The 21,260-nt window shown below is 32.4% G+C and overlaps 1 protein-coding gene across 9 annotated transcripts in view; it reads left to right on the top strand.

Annotated features, from left to right (window-relative positions):
* Ptpn4 (protein tyrosine phosphatase non-receptor type 4) overlaps positions 1–21,260 on the top strand; it is a 169,947-nt gene that overhangs the window by 63,920 nt on the left and 84,767 nt on the right. For 5 of the 9 annotated variants that reach the window (XM_058583265.1, XM_058583266.1, XM_058583267.1 and 2 more), the window contains 6 exons: positions 328–435; positions 14,586–14,649; positions 14,748–14,826; positions 18,951–18,995; positions 19,252–19,304; positions 19,689–19,809. In XM_058583265.1, coding sequence (XP_058439248.1) covers positions 328–435; positions 14,586–14,649; positions 14,748–14,826; positions 18,951–18,995; positions 19,252–19,304; positions 19,689–19,809 — 470 coding nt within the window. The remainder of the gene's footprint in view (positions 1–327; positions 436–14,585; positions 14,650–14,747; positions 14,827–18,950; positions 18,996–19,251; positions 19,305–19,688; positions 19,810–21,260) is intronic. The other 4 variants (XM_058583264.1, XM_058583269.1, XM_046456846.2 and 1 more) reach the window with 2 other exon arrangements.

Genomic DNA, 21,260 nt, shown 5'->3' with positions numbered 1-21,260 from the left:
AGAAAAATGACATGGAGTTATACGTAACTAACATATGTTAATCATACTATGTACCTACATGTTAATTATATACACATATAATTAATGTGGTACTGATAAAAATACCATGATGATAACCTGAAAGCAAGAGACATTTTCAAAGGTTTCTTTATATCTTCATATTTATTATATACTCTTGAACCAGTTTGTTTTTAAAAACTATTAAATGTGAAGGCTTTTCTCTGAACCAAGTCATTGGTATAGAGACATTTGCCATTTTAATAGAAGAGGACAAAAAGTCAAGCAGGTTATAAAGCAAAATTGGTTTCATGTTATTTTTCTTTTCAGAAAAATGAGCTGGGACAAGTTTTGTTGGATATAGTCTTCAAGCATCTTGATTTGACTGAACGAGACTATTTTGGTTTACAGTTGGCTGATGATTCCACAGATAACCCAGTAAGTTTCATTTTCATTTTAGTTTTTTCTCTCTGTTTAAAATATAAAGTCCTTTTTGTTTTAAATGTTCACTGATTTAATGAATTTTTAAATTTTTATTTGAACAGTTGGAGGTAATTCTTTTGTCTTCATTCCCCTTTACTTGATGTTTTTGTAAGTCAGCCTATAAGTCTAGTGCCAGTTTCATTAATTGTGTATCTCAGAAAACTGGAAAAAAAAAAAGTATAATTCATCCTCTTGACTTGAAGAGATGACTGGGCATAAAAATTAAAATATCTGGAGACTTATTAATTTGCACTAAAATGAAATTGGATTTTTATGGTATTCATGGAGAATTATTTCTAACAAAAAATCCTTATTTTTTTGTTCAGGATAAATTTTCCAAATAAGAATATTCAAAAGAGACCTCCCAAATGAGATAGAGAATAAATTCAATAGGTACTCAAACTTATTATTCAGTATTTGTAATCATGGTTTTTTTGATTAGAAACATCAGATCATGGAAATAGAAGATAACATATGATTAAATAGTACAGCTGTTGACTTTTTAAATTGAACATTATGAAATACACTAAGGAAATATATCTTTTTATGAACCTAGATGAAGGGCTTACTGCAAATTTTGGTTGAATTCTTATATGTTTACATGGTTATACCATGAGAGACTTTTACAGAAATTATGATAGCCTTTTGATTAGTGTAGGAAGAGTTCATTTTTAAGGAAATATTGTGGACAGCTTAGAAAAATGAAGAAGCAGAATAGTTTCTAAATCAGTGTTTCAGAAATCCATTATAAGACTATACTGATAGAATGTCTACAGAAAATATAAATATTGTTATGAAAAAGTAGGGGGTTTTGTTTGTTTAGTTTTTTGTTTCTTTTTTGTTTTGTTTGTATGCTACTAGAGATTGAACCCAGGAACACTTTACCACTGGTCTATATCCCCAGTTGTTTATATTTATATTTTTATTTATTTATTATTTTGGGGGGCGGTGGGTACCGGGGATTGAATTCAGAGGCACTCAATCACTGAGCCACATCCCCAGCCGTGTTTTGTATTTTATTTAGAGACAGGTTCTCACTGAGTTGTTTAGCGCCTCGGTTTTGCTGAGGCTGGCTTTGAACTCATGATCCTCCTATCTCAACCTCTAGGATTACAGGTGTGTGCCATTGCACCCAGCCTATATTTTTATTTTTTTGAGACAGGGTCTTGCTAAGTTGCCTCGACCGTATAATCCTACTGCCTTCGCCTCTTGAGTTGCTGGGATAACAGGTGTGTGCCGTCACATCTGGCTTGTTTAGTGCCCCCCCCCCCTCATCTTGGGTCTTAGTTCTCTGAATGAATTGTTAGTGGGAAATAAATATTTGATGTTAAATGTTACTATTTTATTTTTTGGTTTCATGTATTGATTTTTATATCACAATCAACCAGAAGAAAATAGAGGATGAAGTGATAAAAATAAACCAAGGGCCAGATAATCTCAGTGAAAATAAACACTTTTAAACTTAATTAAAATTAAAACAATGTTTCCTCATATTTTGTCTTCAGATGACTTGACTTTCTCCAAGGGCCTTGAGTTATACTGTTATTTCTTGGTAAATAAACCCATATAAACATGAATATTAGGTGAAATGTCAGTAATGCAGCTCTCCCAGAAAGGTAAATTGTTAGCTAAGAAAATACCCAAAAGATACATGTGACACTGCATTGAGAGAAAAGAAAGTCAGTTGACTCCTAGATTATCTTGCTGTGCTCATAAGACACTCTAGCCAGTCTTGGCTTTAGATTGATTGGAGAAGGACAAGACAGATTTTTATGCCAGATTTTTTTTTTTTTTTGCCAAAAGTGGGGTGTGACTATTTTGTGATGCTTTTTAAAAAAATGTGCTGATATTACTTTAAAATCATTTATTACTAATGGTGCAAGACTAGGATACATGGAATACTCATGAATATACATTAATACAGTGACCACCAATATTCCTATGGTTCCTGAGAAAGTGTTCCAAAAGGACTAATACTGAGCTCACATGTACTACAAGAGATAAAACGTACATCACATAATTTTGGATACAAGAAGATATTCTGTTCTAATTATGCCAGGATGAATTTAGGGAAATAAGAATTTTATGCTAGGTTGATCTTTTTGCTTTCTTCTACTGTTTCTAACTTTGTCTTTTCTGTTTGGAGTGTTCCTTTTTAAATGGCAATATATTCCTTGGTTCCAGGGTTTTTAACTTGCTTATCATCTAAAATAATTGTTTCAGGAAAGTTAGAATCATAAAATTTTAGGGATCTAAAAGAGGCTTTAGATATGATCTAGTCTAATACTGTGATTTTACATGAGACATTTTTTCAGTTCAAAAAGATAAACCTGAATTACTCCCTGGCAGAACCTTGGTATTTCTAATTCTCTTTGCCATTCTTTTTCTCTGGACTGTAATTTTAATATTTAAATAGAAAAATTGTGAGATGCCAAAATATGTCCAAAAGGGATCTTTTTTAAAAAAATGTTTATTTTTTAGTTGTAGTTGGGAACAATATCTTATTTATTTATTTTTATGTGGTGCTGAGGATCGAACCAGGACCTTGCACATGATAGGCGAGCGCTCTATTGCTGAGCAACAACCCCAGCCCCCAAGAAAGGAACTTTAAAGATTTTATAGTTAATATCCCATTTCTACTTGCCAGCCTGAACTTATATTAAGGTTTTGAGGGTAATGAATACACTGAAGGAAAGGGGCATCATTCTTCAAAAGAGAAAGGAATAAGGTAGTGTCATTTATGAAATATCAATTGTAGGTTTATTAACTAAGTGTTTTGCATATATCTCATTTAATGCTATTTTTGTTTCCACATTTTTTATTTGAGCATTATAGTTGTATATAACAGTGGGATTTGTTGTTATATATTGGTGATAAACACATAGATAACAATATGATGTGGCCAGAATTATTCCCCAGCACTTCTCCCGTCCCTTCTATCTTTCTACCCCCTGGTCCCTTTCTATCCCCTCATGTAGTAATAGACAGACAATCAGTAGAGTAGAGGCAGAGGATCACAGGAAGGTAGGGAGGAAGGTAAAGGGAAGATCCTAGGGAATGAGATTGATCAAATTATGTGCATGTACTAATATGGCATAATGAATCCCACTATTATTTTTAGTTATAATACACAAATAAAAAATTTAGAAAAGAATTTGCCTTTAGAGCAAGTTCCCATGTGATAATTGATGTTGCAAGTTCAAGAACCACATTTTGAAAATCCTGCTCTAACTCAGTAAAATATTAAGTCAGCTGAAGTATGGCTTAATTTATGTGGAACAGTTTGATTGATCTTCCTCCCTCCTCCTCCTTCTAATCCTCCTCCTTTTTTTTTTTTTCTGGTACTGGGCATTGAAGCCAGGATGCTTTACCACTGAGCTACAATACCAGTCCTTTTTATTTTTTATTTTGAGACAGACTCTCACTAAGTTACTGAGGTTATCACTAAATTACTGGGCCTGGGGTTGTAGCTCAGTAGTAGATCACTTGCCTTGCATGCGTGAGGCATTGGGTTCGAGTCTCAGCACCACATAAAAATAAATAAATAAAGATGTTGTCCATCTATAACTAAAATATATATATATATTTAAATTGCTGAAGATGGCCTGAAACTTGGAATCCTCTTGCTTTAGTCTCCTCATTTTGCTGGGATATAGGTGTGAGCCACTGTGCCCAGCTAAAGTTTTTTCTTGTTTTAACATATAACTCAAAGTTGCTGAATTATTTATTTTGTCAGGCTTGAATAAATACAGAAAAAGTCACATATGGTTCAGTATTACAGTTCCTATAGTACTTGCTTTTATTTCACATGTCAGTATTTCTGTCTTATATTTCTTTCATGTGTTTTGTTGTAATAACTTAAATTTAGGCTCTTATTACCTGCTTATAAACGTCTTTGCTAACCTCTTTTTAAATTTTAGCCCTGTTATACTTTCTTGAGGAATGACAGAGGTACCTGAGATACAGAGGAATGTTTCAGAAAGAAGCAGCAGCATATGCAAAGATTCAAAGTAAAGACACAAGAATGCTGTATTTGAGGAATTGAAAAAATGTTTTGAGCTGGGGATGTGGCTCAGTGATTAAGTACCCTTGATAACTATTATATCCCTGGTATCAAAAAAAAAAAGTTTTAATTTGGCTGGCATATAAGGTCAGGAAGAGACAGGTAGAAAAGGACTATGCTTACTTAAGGATTTATTTATATACCAAATGTAAGACATAATTCAGCTCTATCACTTTATGTTTACAGTGTAGACAATGACTAATAGTTATAGTTTAGAGATAATTGGAAGATTATTTTATTAATGATGTTACTAGGAAAAGTAATGATTGACTGTAGGGGGTGAAGAAAAAATGAGTGCAAGAAATAATTTGATGAAATAGGAGTAGATATAGTCAAGGTAGAGTGAATCCATAGGGAAAGGAATTAAACTCATTAATTCTGCATTTTGTAAATTCATGGAATTTTCCATATAGATTATCATGTATGTATGTGGTTAATTAAATTGACTTTCAGATTTTAAATATATACAATTGACTGTGGACAAATAGATACAATTGACTGTGTGTTAAACTTGAATCTAAATACACATAAGTTCAAGTATTTTTCTTCTTTAATTCCTTGGGGTTTTCTGTGTAAATTATCATATCCTCTCTGACTAGGGACGGTTTTACTTCTTCTCTAGTCTTTATTTTTCTCATTTTTAAATTCATTATCGCATTGGCTAAGACCACCCTTACAGTGATGAACAGCAGTGATGGGAGAGATTAATTTATCTTCTTTATCTTAAGAAAAAAGTATTCAGTGATTCACCATCAGGTATGCTGTCAGTGTAGAGGTTTTTTTCCCCCCTGAATTAATGTAATTGAAAAGTAGAACCACAATGAAATGTCAATACACATTCACTAGAATAGTTAAAATTAAAAATTCTTTCAATACCAAGTGTTGGAAAGTATGTGGAAGAGCAGATAAGAATTGCCTGTGAGAATGTAAAAATATTCAATCATTTAGAAAATAGTTTGTTAGTAGTTTAATTCCTTGTAAAAATTAAACACATTTGATATATTATACCACCTGGCAAAATCTCACATATATTTATCTAAGAGAATGAAAACATTGTATAAAACCTTGTATATAAATGTTCATAGGAGTTTTATTCATAATACCCCAAGCACAAGTTCACCTTAATGTCCATCAGTAAGTAAATGGATTAAAATAAATGTTATATAACTGTACAGTGGGACACTGTATAATTCCATTTGTATTAAATTGTAGATCAAGCAGAATTGATAAATAGTGACTAAAAACAGATGTTGTCCAAGGCTTGGTTGACATACTACAAAGGGATACAGGGAACATTTTAGGATGTTGGAAATATCTTGATTGATAGTGGTGGTTACCTAGCTGAATACAATTGTCACAACTTAGACTGTATATTGAAAATAGGTAATTTGGTTGGACCTACAGTCTGTATTTTATTTCCTTTTTGAGGAGGAGTATCTCCACTCATTTCTTTTAAAATTCCAGTTGCTTTTTCATGTAACTCTAGGGTCTCTGTTTGCATGCGTAGTTCATGTGTCACCGAGTTGAGGTGGCTTGAATATGTAGGTTTAGGGCCTACTTTCTGTTGAGTCTTCCCTTTCAGAATTTCATTCTCAGTTTTTTGGATGTTCTACCTGTCCTTAACTCTGTCTTCTGACACCTCTGGTCAGTGAGGCTATCCCCCTGCTTTATGAAGGAATTGAGATTGCCCTCAGGCCAACTGCTAGAAACGTCACTCTCACTTATTACAGTTTAAGAGTAGACTTTGCTCCTGCTTCTGCCTGCTTTTGGTTACTTTGCAGTGTCAGACATTACACATACACACAAACTAATACCATTAACAACAAATGTTAAGAAGGATGTTTTGAAGATGGATCTTCTGAGGATTGGATCTTAAAAGATTGGTGGAAGAATCAAACCAGAGGAAAACTCACCAGAAGGAGGAGAGAAGAAAGGGGCACAGAAATTATTTGAAGAAATAAATGACAAAAAATTTCCCAGTGATATGAGTATACAAATTAAAAGAAGCTCACCAATCTCTGTAGGATAAAAACTGTTGAAAGACAAAGAGAATCTTGAAAGCAGCAAGAGAAAATTGACTTACAATGAACAAGGGATCCTCAATAAAATAGGTGATTTCTTAGTAGACGCCTTGCAGGTCATAAGCAGTGGAATGATACATGTAATTTACTGATATATTCGACTGAGAATTTTGTATCTAGCAAACATGTCCTTCAAAGATAAGGAAGGAATTAAGACATTGACAAATATATTACACCTGAGGGAGTTCATTACCACAACCTGTCCTAAAAACAAATGCTAAAGGTAGTACTTCAAGATGAAATGAAAAGACACTAGATAGTAAGTCAACTATACAGAAATAAAATATCCTATAAATATGCAATTATACATGAACATTTATAAGAACAGTATTATAATTTTGGTTTGTAACTTCACTTTTTATTTCCTATAGAATTCAGAAGACAAATACATAAGGAATAATTCCAAAATCTGTTAAAGAGTACATGTGTAATGATGTAGTTTTTTTGCATCTACAGAGAAGGGTTAAGGGCAGAGTTGTAAAGGACTACAGTTTTTGTATGTAATTGAAATTAAGTTGCCACCAGTTTAACACAGATTGTCTTTAGGATCGAATATGTAATCCTCATGGTAACGACAAAGAAAATATTTATAGACTATACACCAAAGGAAGTGAGAAGAGAATCAAAATATTTACCAAAAAAGAAAGAAACCAAAAACTAAACACAAAGAGGGAAGTAATAGAGAAAATGAAGGACAAAAAATATATGATACAAAAGTTTATGTTTCCCTGTCAGGGCTGGGTGCAATGGTACACACCTGTAATCCCAGAGGCTTGGGAGGCCAAAGTAGGAGGATCTAGAGCTCAAAGCCAGCCTCATCAAAAGCAAGACACTAAGCAACTCAGTGAGACCCTGTCTCTAAATAAAATACAAAATCGGGCTGAGGATGTGGCTCAGTGGTCAAGTACCCCTGGCTATCCCCCCCCCCCCCCCGCCAAAGTATCTGTTTCATTATCAGTCATTTAAATGTAAACATACTAAATTTTACCCCAATCCAGAAACATAGATGGGATAAAGGGTTAAAAACAAAACAAAAAGTCAGGATCTAACTATATCCTGACAAGATTCTTTTTCTGTCTAAGTGTATACAAGTTGACGGGTATTTTTTTCTAGTGTGCTGTTCCTATAAATCATTTGCAGAAGCAGCCTCCTTTCACCAGGAAACAAAGGAAAGATTATATTTATCATCCATTTTTAAGAAGCTCTCCTGCTTCTGGTTCCCTGACTCAAAATTTTATGTGTTTTTATGTGTGTAACTATTACTGTTTCATGGATTGCTTCAAAGAGCCATCTTAATATTCCATATTTAAGTTCTTTTTTAAAAGAATAGTTTTAGTTGTAGATAGACACAATACCTTTATTTTATTTATTTATTTTGATGTGGTGCTGGGGATTGAACCCATGCCTCACACATGCTAGGCAAGTGCTATACCACAGAGCCACAATCCCAGCCCCCATATTTATGTTCTTTAAAAATAAGTAGATATTCTATTTGAAAAAGAAGATACAAATGCTTCTGTAGCAAGATGGCAAACATGCACATTACAATATATTAATCATTTATAATGCACTAAGTATTTTAATTTTATTATCTATTTTAGACCTATTAACACTGTAAGTTGAATACTGTCATCTTCGTTTTATAGATGAGAAAATTACTATACTGAGAAATGAAGTAGTTTGCCAGAGATCACAAAGCTACTAAATGATAGAATAGTTCCAAAGGTATGCCATTTTCATCAATGAGTGCCATTGAGACCAACAAGAGATTGACCAACAGGGGCACTGATTTCAGATGTAACCTACTGAGTCAACCCAGACCTCCCTGGCCTTTTGGAAAGCAGTAAGCAGTATCTACCTTTAAGTGTGAATACTTGGATTGGAGAAATCAGCCAGTGTTCCCATTTGACTTGTGACACGCAATGAAATGAGAAAAGCCTCTTTGCCCAGGATTTTGTTATAACATAGTGGAAGCATAGTCAATCCCTTATCAACTGTGGGAGTCAAGCTATATGTCCTATCTCCTCTCTAGAAGTATTCAAAAAAATAGATCCAAACATTTGAGGAAAGTTAACACTGTGAAAGAGATGTACCCACATGATTAAAACAAATACTTTATAGAGGAAATAGAGCAATATGTAAAGACGGGAAAATAGCTAATCTTGGGATTAATAGAGATGAAGTGAATTTTTACATGTAAATTGCATAGAACGGTGCTTGAAACATTAATAAGTGATCAATATTAATATATAAATGAACATGAAAAAGAACTATATTAGCATGATTAGAGAGGATATTATATCCATGCAAAGGAAACAATGAATGATTTTGGAAAATAAAAATACGATGGTCATAATAAAAAAGCTCACTAGTTAGGATAGAGTAGATAAGGTAGAATAGTAATGCTTTCACCATGAATGGATGTAGCAAATATAACAATACATTAATATTTCAATGACAAAATAAATACCAAGTTTAAGCAAACAGTCATATAATCTTCTTTTCAAATGTAACTTTTCCACAAATTCAGCATATATTAGACAACATATTAGGAATTTGTATAAATATAAATTTATGTTAGAAATTTCATTACTATATTTTGGATGGATACATAAATTAATTTGTTTATGAAATGCTGTATAGAATAAACAAGAGATTCATCCAAAAAAAATGGAATGAGAAATTGGCTTTGAGAAGACTAGAATGGTTCCGTGCCTAAATACAAATCCTTCCTCAATTGATGATGAAATATTGTCCCTTATTATCTATTAATATTTATCAGATATTAATGATTTTTAATACAGTATTATCGTACTTGAATATATATTGCATTGCATACAGTTAATCTTCTCTTGGATGCAGCACAATAATCCAGTTGGTACAACAGTTGTTGGAACAGAGAAATGCAGTCCATGACCACAGGTTGTAAAATGACCTCAATGCCCATTTATATAAGAAAAAAGAAGGGTTTATAATACTTGTTCTCAAGATGTAATGAAACAGTTTCTGTAAGAAATTACACTCCTAGATATGTACCCAAGACTTAAATATATATCCACACATAAAAATTTGTATTAAGATGTTTATAGTAGAATTATTCAAAACAGCTACACAGTAGAAAAAGTCCAAATGTCCATCAAGTAATGAATGAATAAACTAAAAGTAGTATATCTATACAATGGAATTTTATTCAGCAGTAAAAAGGAATGGCATACCACTGATCATTCGCTAGGATGGAGAATTAAACAGCTCATGTTGGTAGGCATGATGGTATATGCCTACAGTCCCAGCTACTTGATTGTCTGAGGCAGGAGGACCAAATTTAGTTCAGGAATTCGAGGCTAGCCTGGGCAATATAACAAGATGTTTTCTCAAAATAAATAAATAAAATAAAAAGCTCATGTTGATGAGGAGGTGGAGAAATTAGAACCCTTGTACATTGAGGATGAGGGTGTAAAAAGGTACAGCCACCAGAGAAATAAGTTTGGCAGTTTCTCAAAAGTTAAATATAAAGTTACTATATGACCTAACAATATTACTCTTAGGCCTTATACCCAAGAGAAGTGAAAACATGTTCACATAAAAACTTGTACATAGTTGTACATAGCATTAATATTCACAGTAGCATAAAACAAAATAGCTCAAATGTTAGCCATAAAAAAGACATATTACAATATAGATAAACCTTGAAAACATACTAAGTGCAAACTGAAAACAAAAAAGGCCACCTATTATATGAAATGTCCAAAATAAGTAAATCCAGAAACAGAAAGTAATTTATGGATAGGGTCATAATGAGACTGATTATTAATAAGTATAGATTTTGGGGGAGTGTGATGAAAATATTCTGAAATTAGTGGTGATGGTTGCACAATGTAGTGAATATACTAATAATATATACTTTAAAATAGGAAAATTTTATGGTCTTGAATACATCTCAGAATGCTATATAAAAATTTATCCTGGGTCTGTGGTCATATGCATTTTATCTTTTGATCAATATTGCCAAATTGTCCTCTATCAAAATGGTACAATTTATACTCTTAAGAAGCTATGGATGAGGGTACCTGTTTTTATCATGTTCTTGGTGTTGTGGTATGTGATCAAAAGTTTTAGTCTTTGTCCGTGTTGTTGTTGAAAAGTAATAACCTAGCTGGGTATGGTGATGTGTGCCCTCAATCCCAGCAACTCAGGAGGCTGAGATAGGAGAATTGCAAGTTTGAAGTCAGCCTCACCAACTTAGACCCCCATCTCAAAATAAAAAATAAAAGGGCTGGGGATATAGCTCATTGGTAAAGCATACTGGTTTAAATCCCTAGTTACCACCTACATCACCTCCCCCCCCAAAAAAAAATTAGAAAGAAAGAATAAAATAATAATCTGATGTAGATTTGTGATTTATTTCTCTATGATCCAGATTGAACATCTTTCATAAATTTTTTGCCATTTTATTAAGTATGAACATCTATTACTCATTGATTTTTTTTGTTAACATTTGTCTTTTTCTTATTGATATGTAGGACTTCTTTATGTTATCTTTTACCTACTTTTTCTTTTGACCGAGGGATGTACTTTTTAAATTAAATTATTTATTTATTCTAATTTGTTATATATGACGGCAGAATGCAATTCATTTCATATTACAAATATAGAGCACAATTTTTCAAGTCACTGGTTGTACACAAAGTATTTTCACACCAGTCATTTCTTTATACATGTACTTAGGGTAATGATGTATAAATCTTTCCACCATCTCTTCTACCCCATTTCCCTTTCCTTCCCCTCCCTCCCCTTTGTCCTATCTAAAATTCCTCCATTCCTCCCATGCTCCCCCATGCATCGCCATTATGAGTCAGCACCATGACTGAAGGATGTATTTTTATCATGAATACTATCATTGCTGTCCAGTAGTACTTGTTACAGCTTTGCTCCATCTTTGAAATTAAAATAAGAATCTTGAGTCATATGTCATTGACATCACTGATGAGGGCTGTTAAGTTTCTTAGTACTTATCCTTGTACTTCTTCTAAAGCTATGACAGTTTACCACATCTGTTTGTGTATGTAATTGTTTTTCTTATATTCAGAATATTTTGAAGGGGAACTGAATGAGGAACTCAGGCTTTGGATAAATTATTTGATTCTAATTTTGATTTTTAACAACCATTAAAGTAAATGTAGTTTACTACTTTTCATAGAAAATATGAAAAAAAAATTACTAGATTAATATATGGGTGAAAAGATAAATGGGTAGATAAATAGCGTAAACAAATGTGTTAAAACAGGGCTGAAAACCAGGAGACTCTTTGCAATGGAATAGTTATGCCGCACCCCCAACTGTTGAATCATTCATGCCTAGACAGTCTTCAATAAATATTTTTATTCATATTATATGCCAAACCTTGTTCTTGGTTCTGACTATCTTATGTTGACTGAAACAGATTTTTCCCCTTATTTTTTTTAATTGGGACATTATAGTTGTACATATGATGGGATTTTTTGTTACGTATTCATACTTATATACAATATAATAATATGATTTGGCCACTATTATTCCTCAGGACTGAAACAAGATTTTATCCCTGACCTCTTACAGTTTATAATCTAATGAAAGAGATAACAAAATGGAAAACCGAACATACTGTAATTGAGAAGATGTTATAAAAGTTGAATGTTTCCTGCTTGTTTATAGAAAATAACTGAGTAACTGGGAGCTGTGTGACATACTTTGGGTAGAGTGGTCAGTGAAGGAGCTCCTTCTGAGGAGATAAGGTTTAAATTAATACAGAGGAAGAAGCCAGCCATAGCAAAGCTGAGGAGCATTTCATGAAGTGGAGGATTGAAATTGAGGACCCTAAGGGTATCTTTTGAGAAACAGGAAGGAGGCCATTATGGCTAGAACTTAATAATTAAAAGTGGAAAAGATAAGAAGAGACCTTTCAAGTTATAGTAAGGACTTTGGACCTTTACATTGAGAAATTATCAGGAGATGTTAAAGCAAAAGATTGACACAATCAAGTTTATGTTAAAAGACCAGTAGTTTCTAGATGGAGATCAAAGAGAGAGAGAAAAGAAACTGAGAAAGCAATTAAAAGGCTATGGCCCGTGGGGCTGGGGATGTGGCTCAAGCGGTAGCGTGCTCGCCTGGCATGCCTGCGGCCTGGGTTCGATCCTCAGCACCACATACAAACAAAGATGTTGTGTCCGCTGAAAACTAAAAAAAAATAAATATTAAAATTCTCTCTCTCTCTCTCTCTCACTCTCTCTTTAAAAAAAAAAAAAAAAAGGGTATGGCCCAGTGGCTTGGGAGGCTGAGACAGAAGGACCAGGAGTTCAAAGCCAACCTCAGCATCTTAGTGAGGCCTTAAGCAACTCAGCAAGACTCCATCTCCAGATAAAATGTAAAAAAGAGCGGGGGATGTGGCAGTGGTTAAGCATCCCTGGGTTCAATTCCTGGTACCAAAAACAAGGGGCTATGGGCAGTGCCTACACTAGAAATATGGATGGTGGCAGAGTAGATGGAAAAATTTTGTTCAGTTCTAGGTATAGTTTGACAGTAGAATCAACATATGACAGATAATGAAGAAGAAAATTCTTGGTATATTTCCAGCTGTTTCTTAAAATTTTAATGGGGCTGGGAGCTTAGTGGCAGAGAACTTACTACCTAGGCTCAGTCTCCAGCAATACATACGTATGTATGAAAGTAAATAAGTAAATCGATGCTTTGCTTGGAATCAAATATGGGTGGTGGTAGGTTTTAATACAGTGATACATAACATATCTTGTAATGCTTTGAAAATACTGTTTAATTTTGGGTTCTTCCATTTTTTTTTAACTGAAATATGTTGGCAATTGAAGTATTTTCTGAATTCAGTTATAATTTTGCAGAAATAGAGCTTAATTGGCATTTGAAAGTATTGAGACTGCTTAAAATCCTCACAGCCAAAAAGTAGTTCTTCCCCAAACTAAACATTTTTAAAATTTATTTTTTAATTTTAATTTGTTATATATGACAGCGGAATGCATTACAATTCATATTACACATATAGCATGCAATTTTTCATATCTTTGGTTGTACAAAAAGTAGAGTCACATCATTAGTGTCTTCATACATGTACTTTGGGTAGTAATGTACATCTTATTCAACCGCTTTTCCTATCGCCATGACCCCTCTCCTCCTCTCCCTCCCTTTTGCCCTGTCTAGAGTACATCTAATCCTCCCATGCCCCCCATCTCCAAGCCTATTATTAATCAGCAATCTTAAAACAGAGAAAACATTTGGCATTTGGTTTTTTGGGATTGGCTAACTTCACATAGCATTATATTCTCCAACTCCATCCATTTACCTGCAAATGCCATGATTTTATTCTCTTTTAATGCTTAATAATATTCCATTGTGTGTGTGTGTGTGTGTGTGTGTGTGTGTCACATTTTCTTTATTCATTCATCTACTGAAGGCATCTAGTTTGGTTCCACAGTTTCCAAACTAAACATTTTCTCTTAGAAAATATGTGGGTTCTTTGAGGTGGGGTGGGCAAGTTTAAAGTAACAGAGTAGAAATTAGAAAATTTATTTTCCACTTATGTACTTAAAATTTTGTCTGAGAGTATCAAGCCACAAAATTTTATTTATGAAAGAAGGGAATTTTTTTAACTTGCCAGATAAAATAGTTAAATTTATAGAAGTTACTTCCAGTTGCTGCAACTAAGCATCTTTACTTTTGAAATAGAGGTATTGCACAGTGGATACTTAGATGGGAAATTAAAATCAAAATCTTAAAGCTAACAAATATATTCAGTAATTTCTATCATAATTTTGTTATATTTGATATGAATAATTTGTAATTTAATGATTTTTTTCTACCTAAGCCTTTTCAAAAATGCAGTTTCTTAGTGTTGCTCTTCAAATGCAACAGATTTGCAAGAATTGCTATATTAGATACTCAAAGAGAAAAGAAATCAGTCTTCTTTATTTATTTTTCAGAGGTGGCTGGATCCAAACAAACCAATAAGGAAGCAGCTAAAGAGTGAGCATACATATTTACTTGATGTTTTGCAAGTACACCTTATAAGGATAAAGGATTAATATAAACTTATTAATTAGAACTGCTTTTATTAATTCTAGGAGGATCTCCTTACAGTTTGAACTTTAGAGTCAAATTTTTTGTAAGTGACCCCAACAAGTTACAAGAAGAGTATACAAGGTGGGTTTATGGAGCATATTTGTCTTGAAAACATTGTCAAAATTCTAATATGAAATTTTGAGGCAAAAATAGATTACCATTTTATACCTTTCCAGCCAGCACAGAGAAAAAATTATGGATAATCTAAGATAACTATTACTTCTCCTTTTGGATGACTAAGAGGGCTTTAGAGGATTAGATTCTCAGGAATTCCCCATCCACCTCCTGAGCTGAACAAACTCTGCATTATTTATTTACTTATTTATTTTACTTGTGAACAGTGGTTAAGAAGCAATGCTGTGAGCTGAGGATGTTGCTCAGTGGTAAGTGCTTGCCTAGCTTGCACAAGGGCCCTGGTTCAGTCCTGAGCAGTGGAAAACAAAAGAAGAAGCAATGCTGTAGTTAAAAATGGTAATCAGGTGATGCCAAAATTGTGTCCAAGGAATGGTGCATAGTGAGAGTTTTCCTTTTTTTTTTTTTTTTTTTCATGTAAAAGCATATTCTAAGGCTGGGGCTGTAACTCAGTGGTGGAGCACTTGTCTCATGTGTATGAGGTACTGGGTTCTGTCTCAGCACCACATAAAAATAAATAAAATAAAGGTGTTGTGTTCATCTACAACTAAACATTTTTTTAAAGCATATTCTGTATATATTTTTTCCTTTCATTGAAGGGAACATAGAATTTCTAGAATACATTACCATCATGTAGAAGAGAAATGGTTGTCAATAGATATATTTTTTTCCCTTATTTGTTTTATATCTTTGGTTCCAAAGAAAATACAATAGACTCTTAAAGGATGCTGCAGAAGGTTCAGCCTTTGCATGCCTTCTTTATTGCCCATCTTAATTCTGAACTTGTGTTAAAACTGTCTTAATTTTGTTGTCACTTGTTCTTAGTGAGGGATACACAGGAAAGATTCAAATGAGCATTTTTGTTAGATTAAGCATTAGGTGAAATGTTTAGGGTAGAAAGAATAGAGAAATACTGACAGTATGATGAATGTCATTATCCAAAATAACCTGAATAATTATATTGCATTGCTTGAAAGGTAAAATTAGTAATTAGTTTTTAAAAATGAAAAATTAGTATATTATACCTTCTATAGAACATGTAAGAATATAGGTCAGCAACTACATTGAGAATTACTCCAGAAGTTAGGTGCCAAATGGAAAATATGTACCTAAATCACGTATAGACAGAACATTTGGTTTTCATACATTGCTTATTGTTTAGAATGTTGTGTTGGCATAGAGAAACAAAAGGATAAATCAAAGATACTTAGTTAGCCTAAGATCCTATTCTTAGATGCCTGTAGTGTTTTCAATATTAAACCAAGCGAGAAAAATTAGATTGAAATACTTTAGGATCTTTTTCTGTGTATTTGTTGGGGGGAAACTGGGTATTACTTTTTTAATAATGAAAAAATTCAAGAATACAGGGTATTCCTAATATTTGCAACCAGTAGTAAAGTCCAAGCTAATTATCTTGAAAAATAAAGTATATTATATTAGTACCCTTTAATTTAATATTATAGCCCTTAGTCAAGTTTGTTTTTGAATAATTAAAATAATAAGATCTTTTATAATTAATTCTCAACGTAGTAAAACTTGCCCTGATTTTGCATGAATTCCAAGGAAACTACTTTCAATCAATGAAAATTTTTGATTTATAAAACGGTGTTAAATGTATTTTATATTTCCAGGTACATATAATAACTTGAAATTGAATAATAAAATATTTCACAGCTTTTATTTTATATAACTAGACTCCAAATGTTTAGAAAATAGTCATGATTAAAATCTAATAATTAGATTTCTAACATGTTTAATGTTTATAAGTTTGTTAAAGTAAGCAATTAAAATATCATCAATTATAGCCAGGTATATAATTTACTTCACTTAGAACTGCCTGAATTTCTGAGTGGAACTTAAATGTGTTGATTCTTGCACAGCATGTGTTGAAAATGTAATTGAGAAACAAATGTGTCTCACTGATAATTAAGTCAAAATAACTTTTTGACAATGAAGAAAGTGAAGTCAAGTTAGACTTTAGTTGCAAATGAACTTGTGCTCAGTCCCTAGTCTAGAGGATTATCTTGTTTTCACTAGAAATAATGATCTTTTTCAAAACCCCATATGTTTTTGGAATGTTATAGAATCTCATAACTGGTTTGGCAAAATGTGGTACTTGGCTAGTTTTTATTATCATAGTGTAATTAGTGATTCATTATCCTGATTACAAATTACCATCAGTTAGGAGAGTTTTAAACCATTCTAATTAGCCACTTCTCTTCATAGTCTGATTTAATAGATCTCAGATGGGACCTTAGCATAGGCAAGCACCCTCCACCCCCACCAGCTGATTCTTATACATATAGCCAGGGTAAGAAGTACTTTTAAAATTTTAGTACTTGTGTAGACTTAATCCGATGATCCTGATACAAGGACACTCTGTGCATAGCTACCAAGTTTTCAGGATTTAGTTAAGACCCACAAAACAGCAAATCTGCTATATCCCCTTACTCATTGAGTTACCGTTTTGAATAAGTAGAAAAAAAAGAATGTAGTTAAAGGGCTTCCATTAAATGTCATTCAGTATTGACAAGTGCTGGCATCATTAGAATTGGATTTTTCCAATTCCCAAGATACAGAAATTAGGCAAATTATATTACTTCTTTTTTACAAGTGTAAAAACGAAGGCTTAGCCACATTTTAAGTAATTTGCCCAAGATCACAGGCTAATTTAGCCTGGTACTTAAATTCTAGCTTCTACTCTAATAGTCCTACTTGCTTAAACAAGTGTGTAAGTAAAATTCAGTAAGGATAGGCCATACTTGTATAGGATTTGCAATATTATATCAAAGATAATACATGACCCCTAAATCCTAACTTAAGATTCTTTCCCTGCTGGGAACCGCGCCCCCCCCCCCCTTTTTTTCTTTCTTTCTTTTTGTGGTGCTGGAGAGTGATTGACCCAGGGCCAGGGCTTCATTATGCTTTGTGCTTTACCACTGAGTTCTATCACCAGCCCATCTTTAATGTTTAATTATGAAACCAAATAACTTTGATAGAAATACACAGTCTTGGATTATCAGTAATAGTTGTAATATTGTGTATTAAACTGCACAGGGAATTTATGTACTAAATTAATATATGAAAACAGGATATTTGTTTCAGTTTTTTTTTCTTTTGGTAATGAATATCTGATTCTTTAAAATCTTTAATTATTCTTCAGTAATTTGAATATTGTCATGGAGCTAGTTAATGACAAGCCACACTAGAATTATTATTTAATGAGTTTTGATTCATGACATGTATTCTTATTTTTTTAGTTAGGTGAAATAAAATCTTAAAATTTCCTGTTAAAACATTTTAAACCATAACATGTGTTCTTTTGCCAACATCATACAGCACAGATAACTTTGTCCAAGTACTGATAATGAGTGAATGGCCTAAGCACTAGCAGGGATAGAAGAAGGACAAGGCCATCTTCCAAGCAGCCTCAGCAGTCTTGTAATAGGATGCTTATGTTCTCATTTGTTTTCAAGAAATTGGTTACTTGACAGTTCCAATAAGAGTAGATCAATAATAGAAAAAGGAACTTAGGTTGTTTTTCTGATCAGAGATTTTTTTTAAGTCTAATGAAAGTGGACAGTTGCTTTTCTGCAGTAAGCCTAATGATAAAATTATCAACACAAAGGTCTGTCCTTGCAGCTGGATTTCTCAGCAGAAAGAAAGATTTTCTTCAACTGGTTTCTAGTGCATTTGCTGTCAGCTCTCCTTTATGTCTCGTGCTCAGCTTTTCTGTGCTTCTCAGTTTACTTTCTGCATACATCAATCCTTAAGAATATTTTCCTTTAATCTTCTCCTTTGGTCACATAACTTTTAGAAATCTTGAGAAGTTTTGTAATAGAAACAAGACATTCACAGTATAAAATTTAATTTATCAAAGCATTTTAAAGATTTATATACATGGATTTATGAAAATTATTTTTTAAAATATGTGCTAATGTATGCACTTGCTAACATTATAGGTGCTAATATATAAATTATAAAAGTACTAAATATTTTCATTTGTTAACATAAGTGTACGGTTTCTCAAAACTAAAAGTGTAATTCCAGTAAATGCTTATTTTTTTTTTAAGGTACCAATATTTTTTGCAAATCAAACAAGACATTCTTACTGGAAGGTGAGCTATTTAAAATTTTTTTAAATAGACTTTAAAATTACTTTTAATTCTGCATTCTTGAAGTAATCAATTATTAAAAATTATCAAAAATGTTTACATTTAATATGAATGTTTTTCATCATATAAGTTTATTTCTTAATAGTTAAAATTAAATCACATGAAAACTTCAGCTATGAATAGCATAACATAAATTATAGCACTTTTGAAGTTACTGTGTTTAATCTTGGGTTATGTATTTTCTGTTTTGCTTTATCAGATTACCCTGTCCTTATAATACTGCTGCCCTTTTAGCTTCATTTGCCATTCAGTGTAAGTATCATCCTACTTTAAGATCAAATAACATATGATTTGTGGCCTGATAGTATATTTATTTTAATACAGGAGTTCTTTAGACATGTTATAGTGCAGTAAATAGAAATTGTAGAGGAAATTGAATGTTCAAATAGTTAACAGTGCTTTGATGTTTGAAAATTTTTTTTTCTCTGAAATTGAGACCTAGAAGAATGTTGTGAATTATTGCAGACTACTTAAGTGAACTGTAGTAATTCATTTAACATTCTTCTTAATTGGTTACATTAAAAAATCCAAGTATTTTACTTCCAGAAATACAATGGAATTGATGGTATTGCTGCTTTAACTATAATAATTGGAAGTTTTGTTTTTTAATGTGAAATTTTTTCTTTACATTATTAGCTGAACTTGGAGACTACAGTCAGTCAGAAAACTTGCCAGGCTACCTCTCAGATTATTCTTTCATTCCTAATCAACCTCAAGATTTTGAAAAAGAAATTGCAAAATTACATCACCAACATATGTAAGGATTTGTTTAATTTTCTGCTTATTTGGTAAACTTATTGGTGTCCTTTTTAGAGGAATATTGTAAATTATTTCTAATTTTATTGTTGTATTTACTTAACACAGAACAATTACTATTATATAAAGATAAGATTGTTATAAAGAAATGTATGTGATCTCTACTAAAAATGTGTTTTGCTTATTTCATAGAATATGTGAGACTTCTTTTTATTTCTGTTAACAACCATAAAGCTATTTGTTAACAGAAATTTATGTGTTATTATACAAAATTATTCTTTACAAATAAATTTTGGAATATTAATAATATATATTCATAACTTGCAGTTCAGTCTACTTGGTAAGCCTTTCTTAGTTTTTAGCTATATGAAAGGAATTGATTCTGTTTGGTAATGAGCCAAAAGCACCCTTTGTAACACTAATTTTATGAAAATATTCCTTTAAAAATAGTGGCATTTTTTCAGTTACAACCATATTCATCTTTGATTTTTTTTTATAAGTTTGATTTTCTATGACTTTTTTTTTGTTTTGAATAGGCAGTAATATTGTTGATTGGTTCATAGTTCAATTTTGCTTTAACATATGATTCAAAATACTGAATCCTGGAGGAACTAAGGCAATGTTGCAACTTGGCTAAGACTCTGAGCTAGAGAACCAGATTGTCTGATTTGAATTTATGGTAAGGTTACTGTCTTATAACGTTGGCCAAATTGCTCTAAACCTCTGTTTCTCCATTTTCTTGTATATAAATTGGGGATGATAAAAGTATCTATCTCTGGAGTTACTTTTAGTCCTCAGTGGAGAAGTTCTCAGAATGGTGCCTAGCACATTGTAGGTATAGAAGAAATATTAGTTCTTACTAAGAAAACTTACTTTCATTTGGTAATAACCTATGTATCTGAAAATGTATCTAAAACATGTTGGCAGATTGGCTGTTGCCTATTTTTGTATGGCCCATGATCTAAAAAATGGGTGTTTGTATAAATGGAGAAATATATGTGCATACACATGCAAATTTGTAGTTTTTATGTATGTGTACATATTGAAATTTCACAAAATCCAATGACCATAATAAATACCTTTTGAGACAGATACTCCAATTTGTTATATATTGACTATGACTGCCTTCATACAATAGCACAGTTAAGTTGTTGTTGTAGAGACCAGCTGAAAGCCTAAAATACTTACTATCCAGTCCTTTCCACTAAAAGGTTTGCTCACCTGGAATCTAAAGGGACTAATGACTGAGAATTGTAATAGAGTAGTGTAAAGTAGTGAAGGGGCTGACTTGCGCTAAATTGCTGTATATTGAAAGTTTTAACATATAGCATATCTGAACCAAAGAGTTAAAGACTAGACTTTTAAAATTTACCAATAATGAAAAATATTTTCTATAAGGAAAAGGTTTATTTAATGACACAGTGATTACATATTTCTATTTGGTTGAAAGAA

This window comes from Marmota monax, unplaced genomic scaffold (genome assembly GCF_021218885.2).
Source record: "Marmota monax isolate L192 unplaced genomic scaffold, Marmota_monax_Labrador192_F-V1.1 WCK01_AAM20220418_F8-fsc00121, whole genome shotgun sequence".
Lineage (NCBI taxonomy): Eukaryota > Metazoa > Chordata > Mammalia > Rodentia > Sciuridae > Marmota > Marmota monax.
The sequence above is the reverse complement of the archived record's forward strand: the minus strand, read 5'-3'. Positions and strand labels throughout refer to the sequence as shown.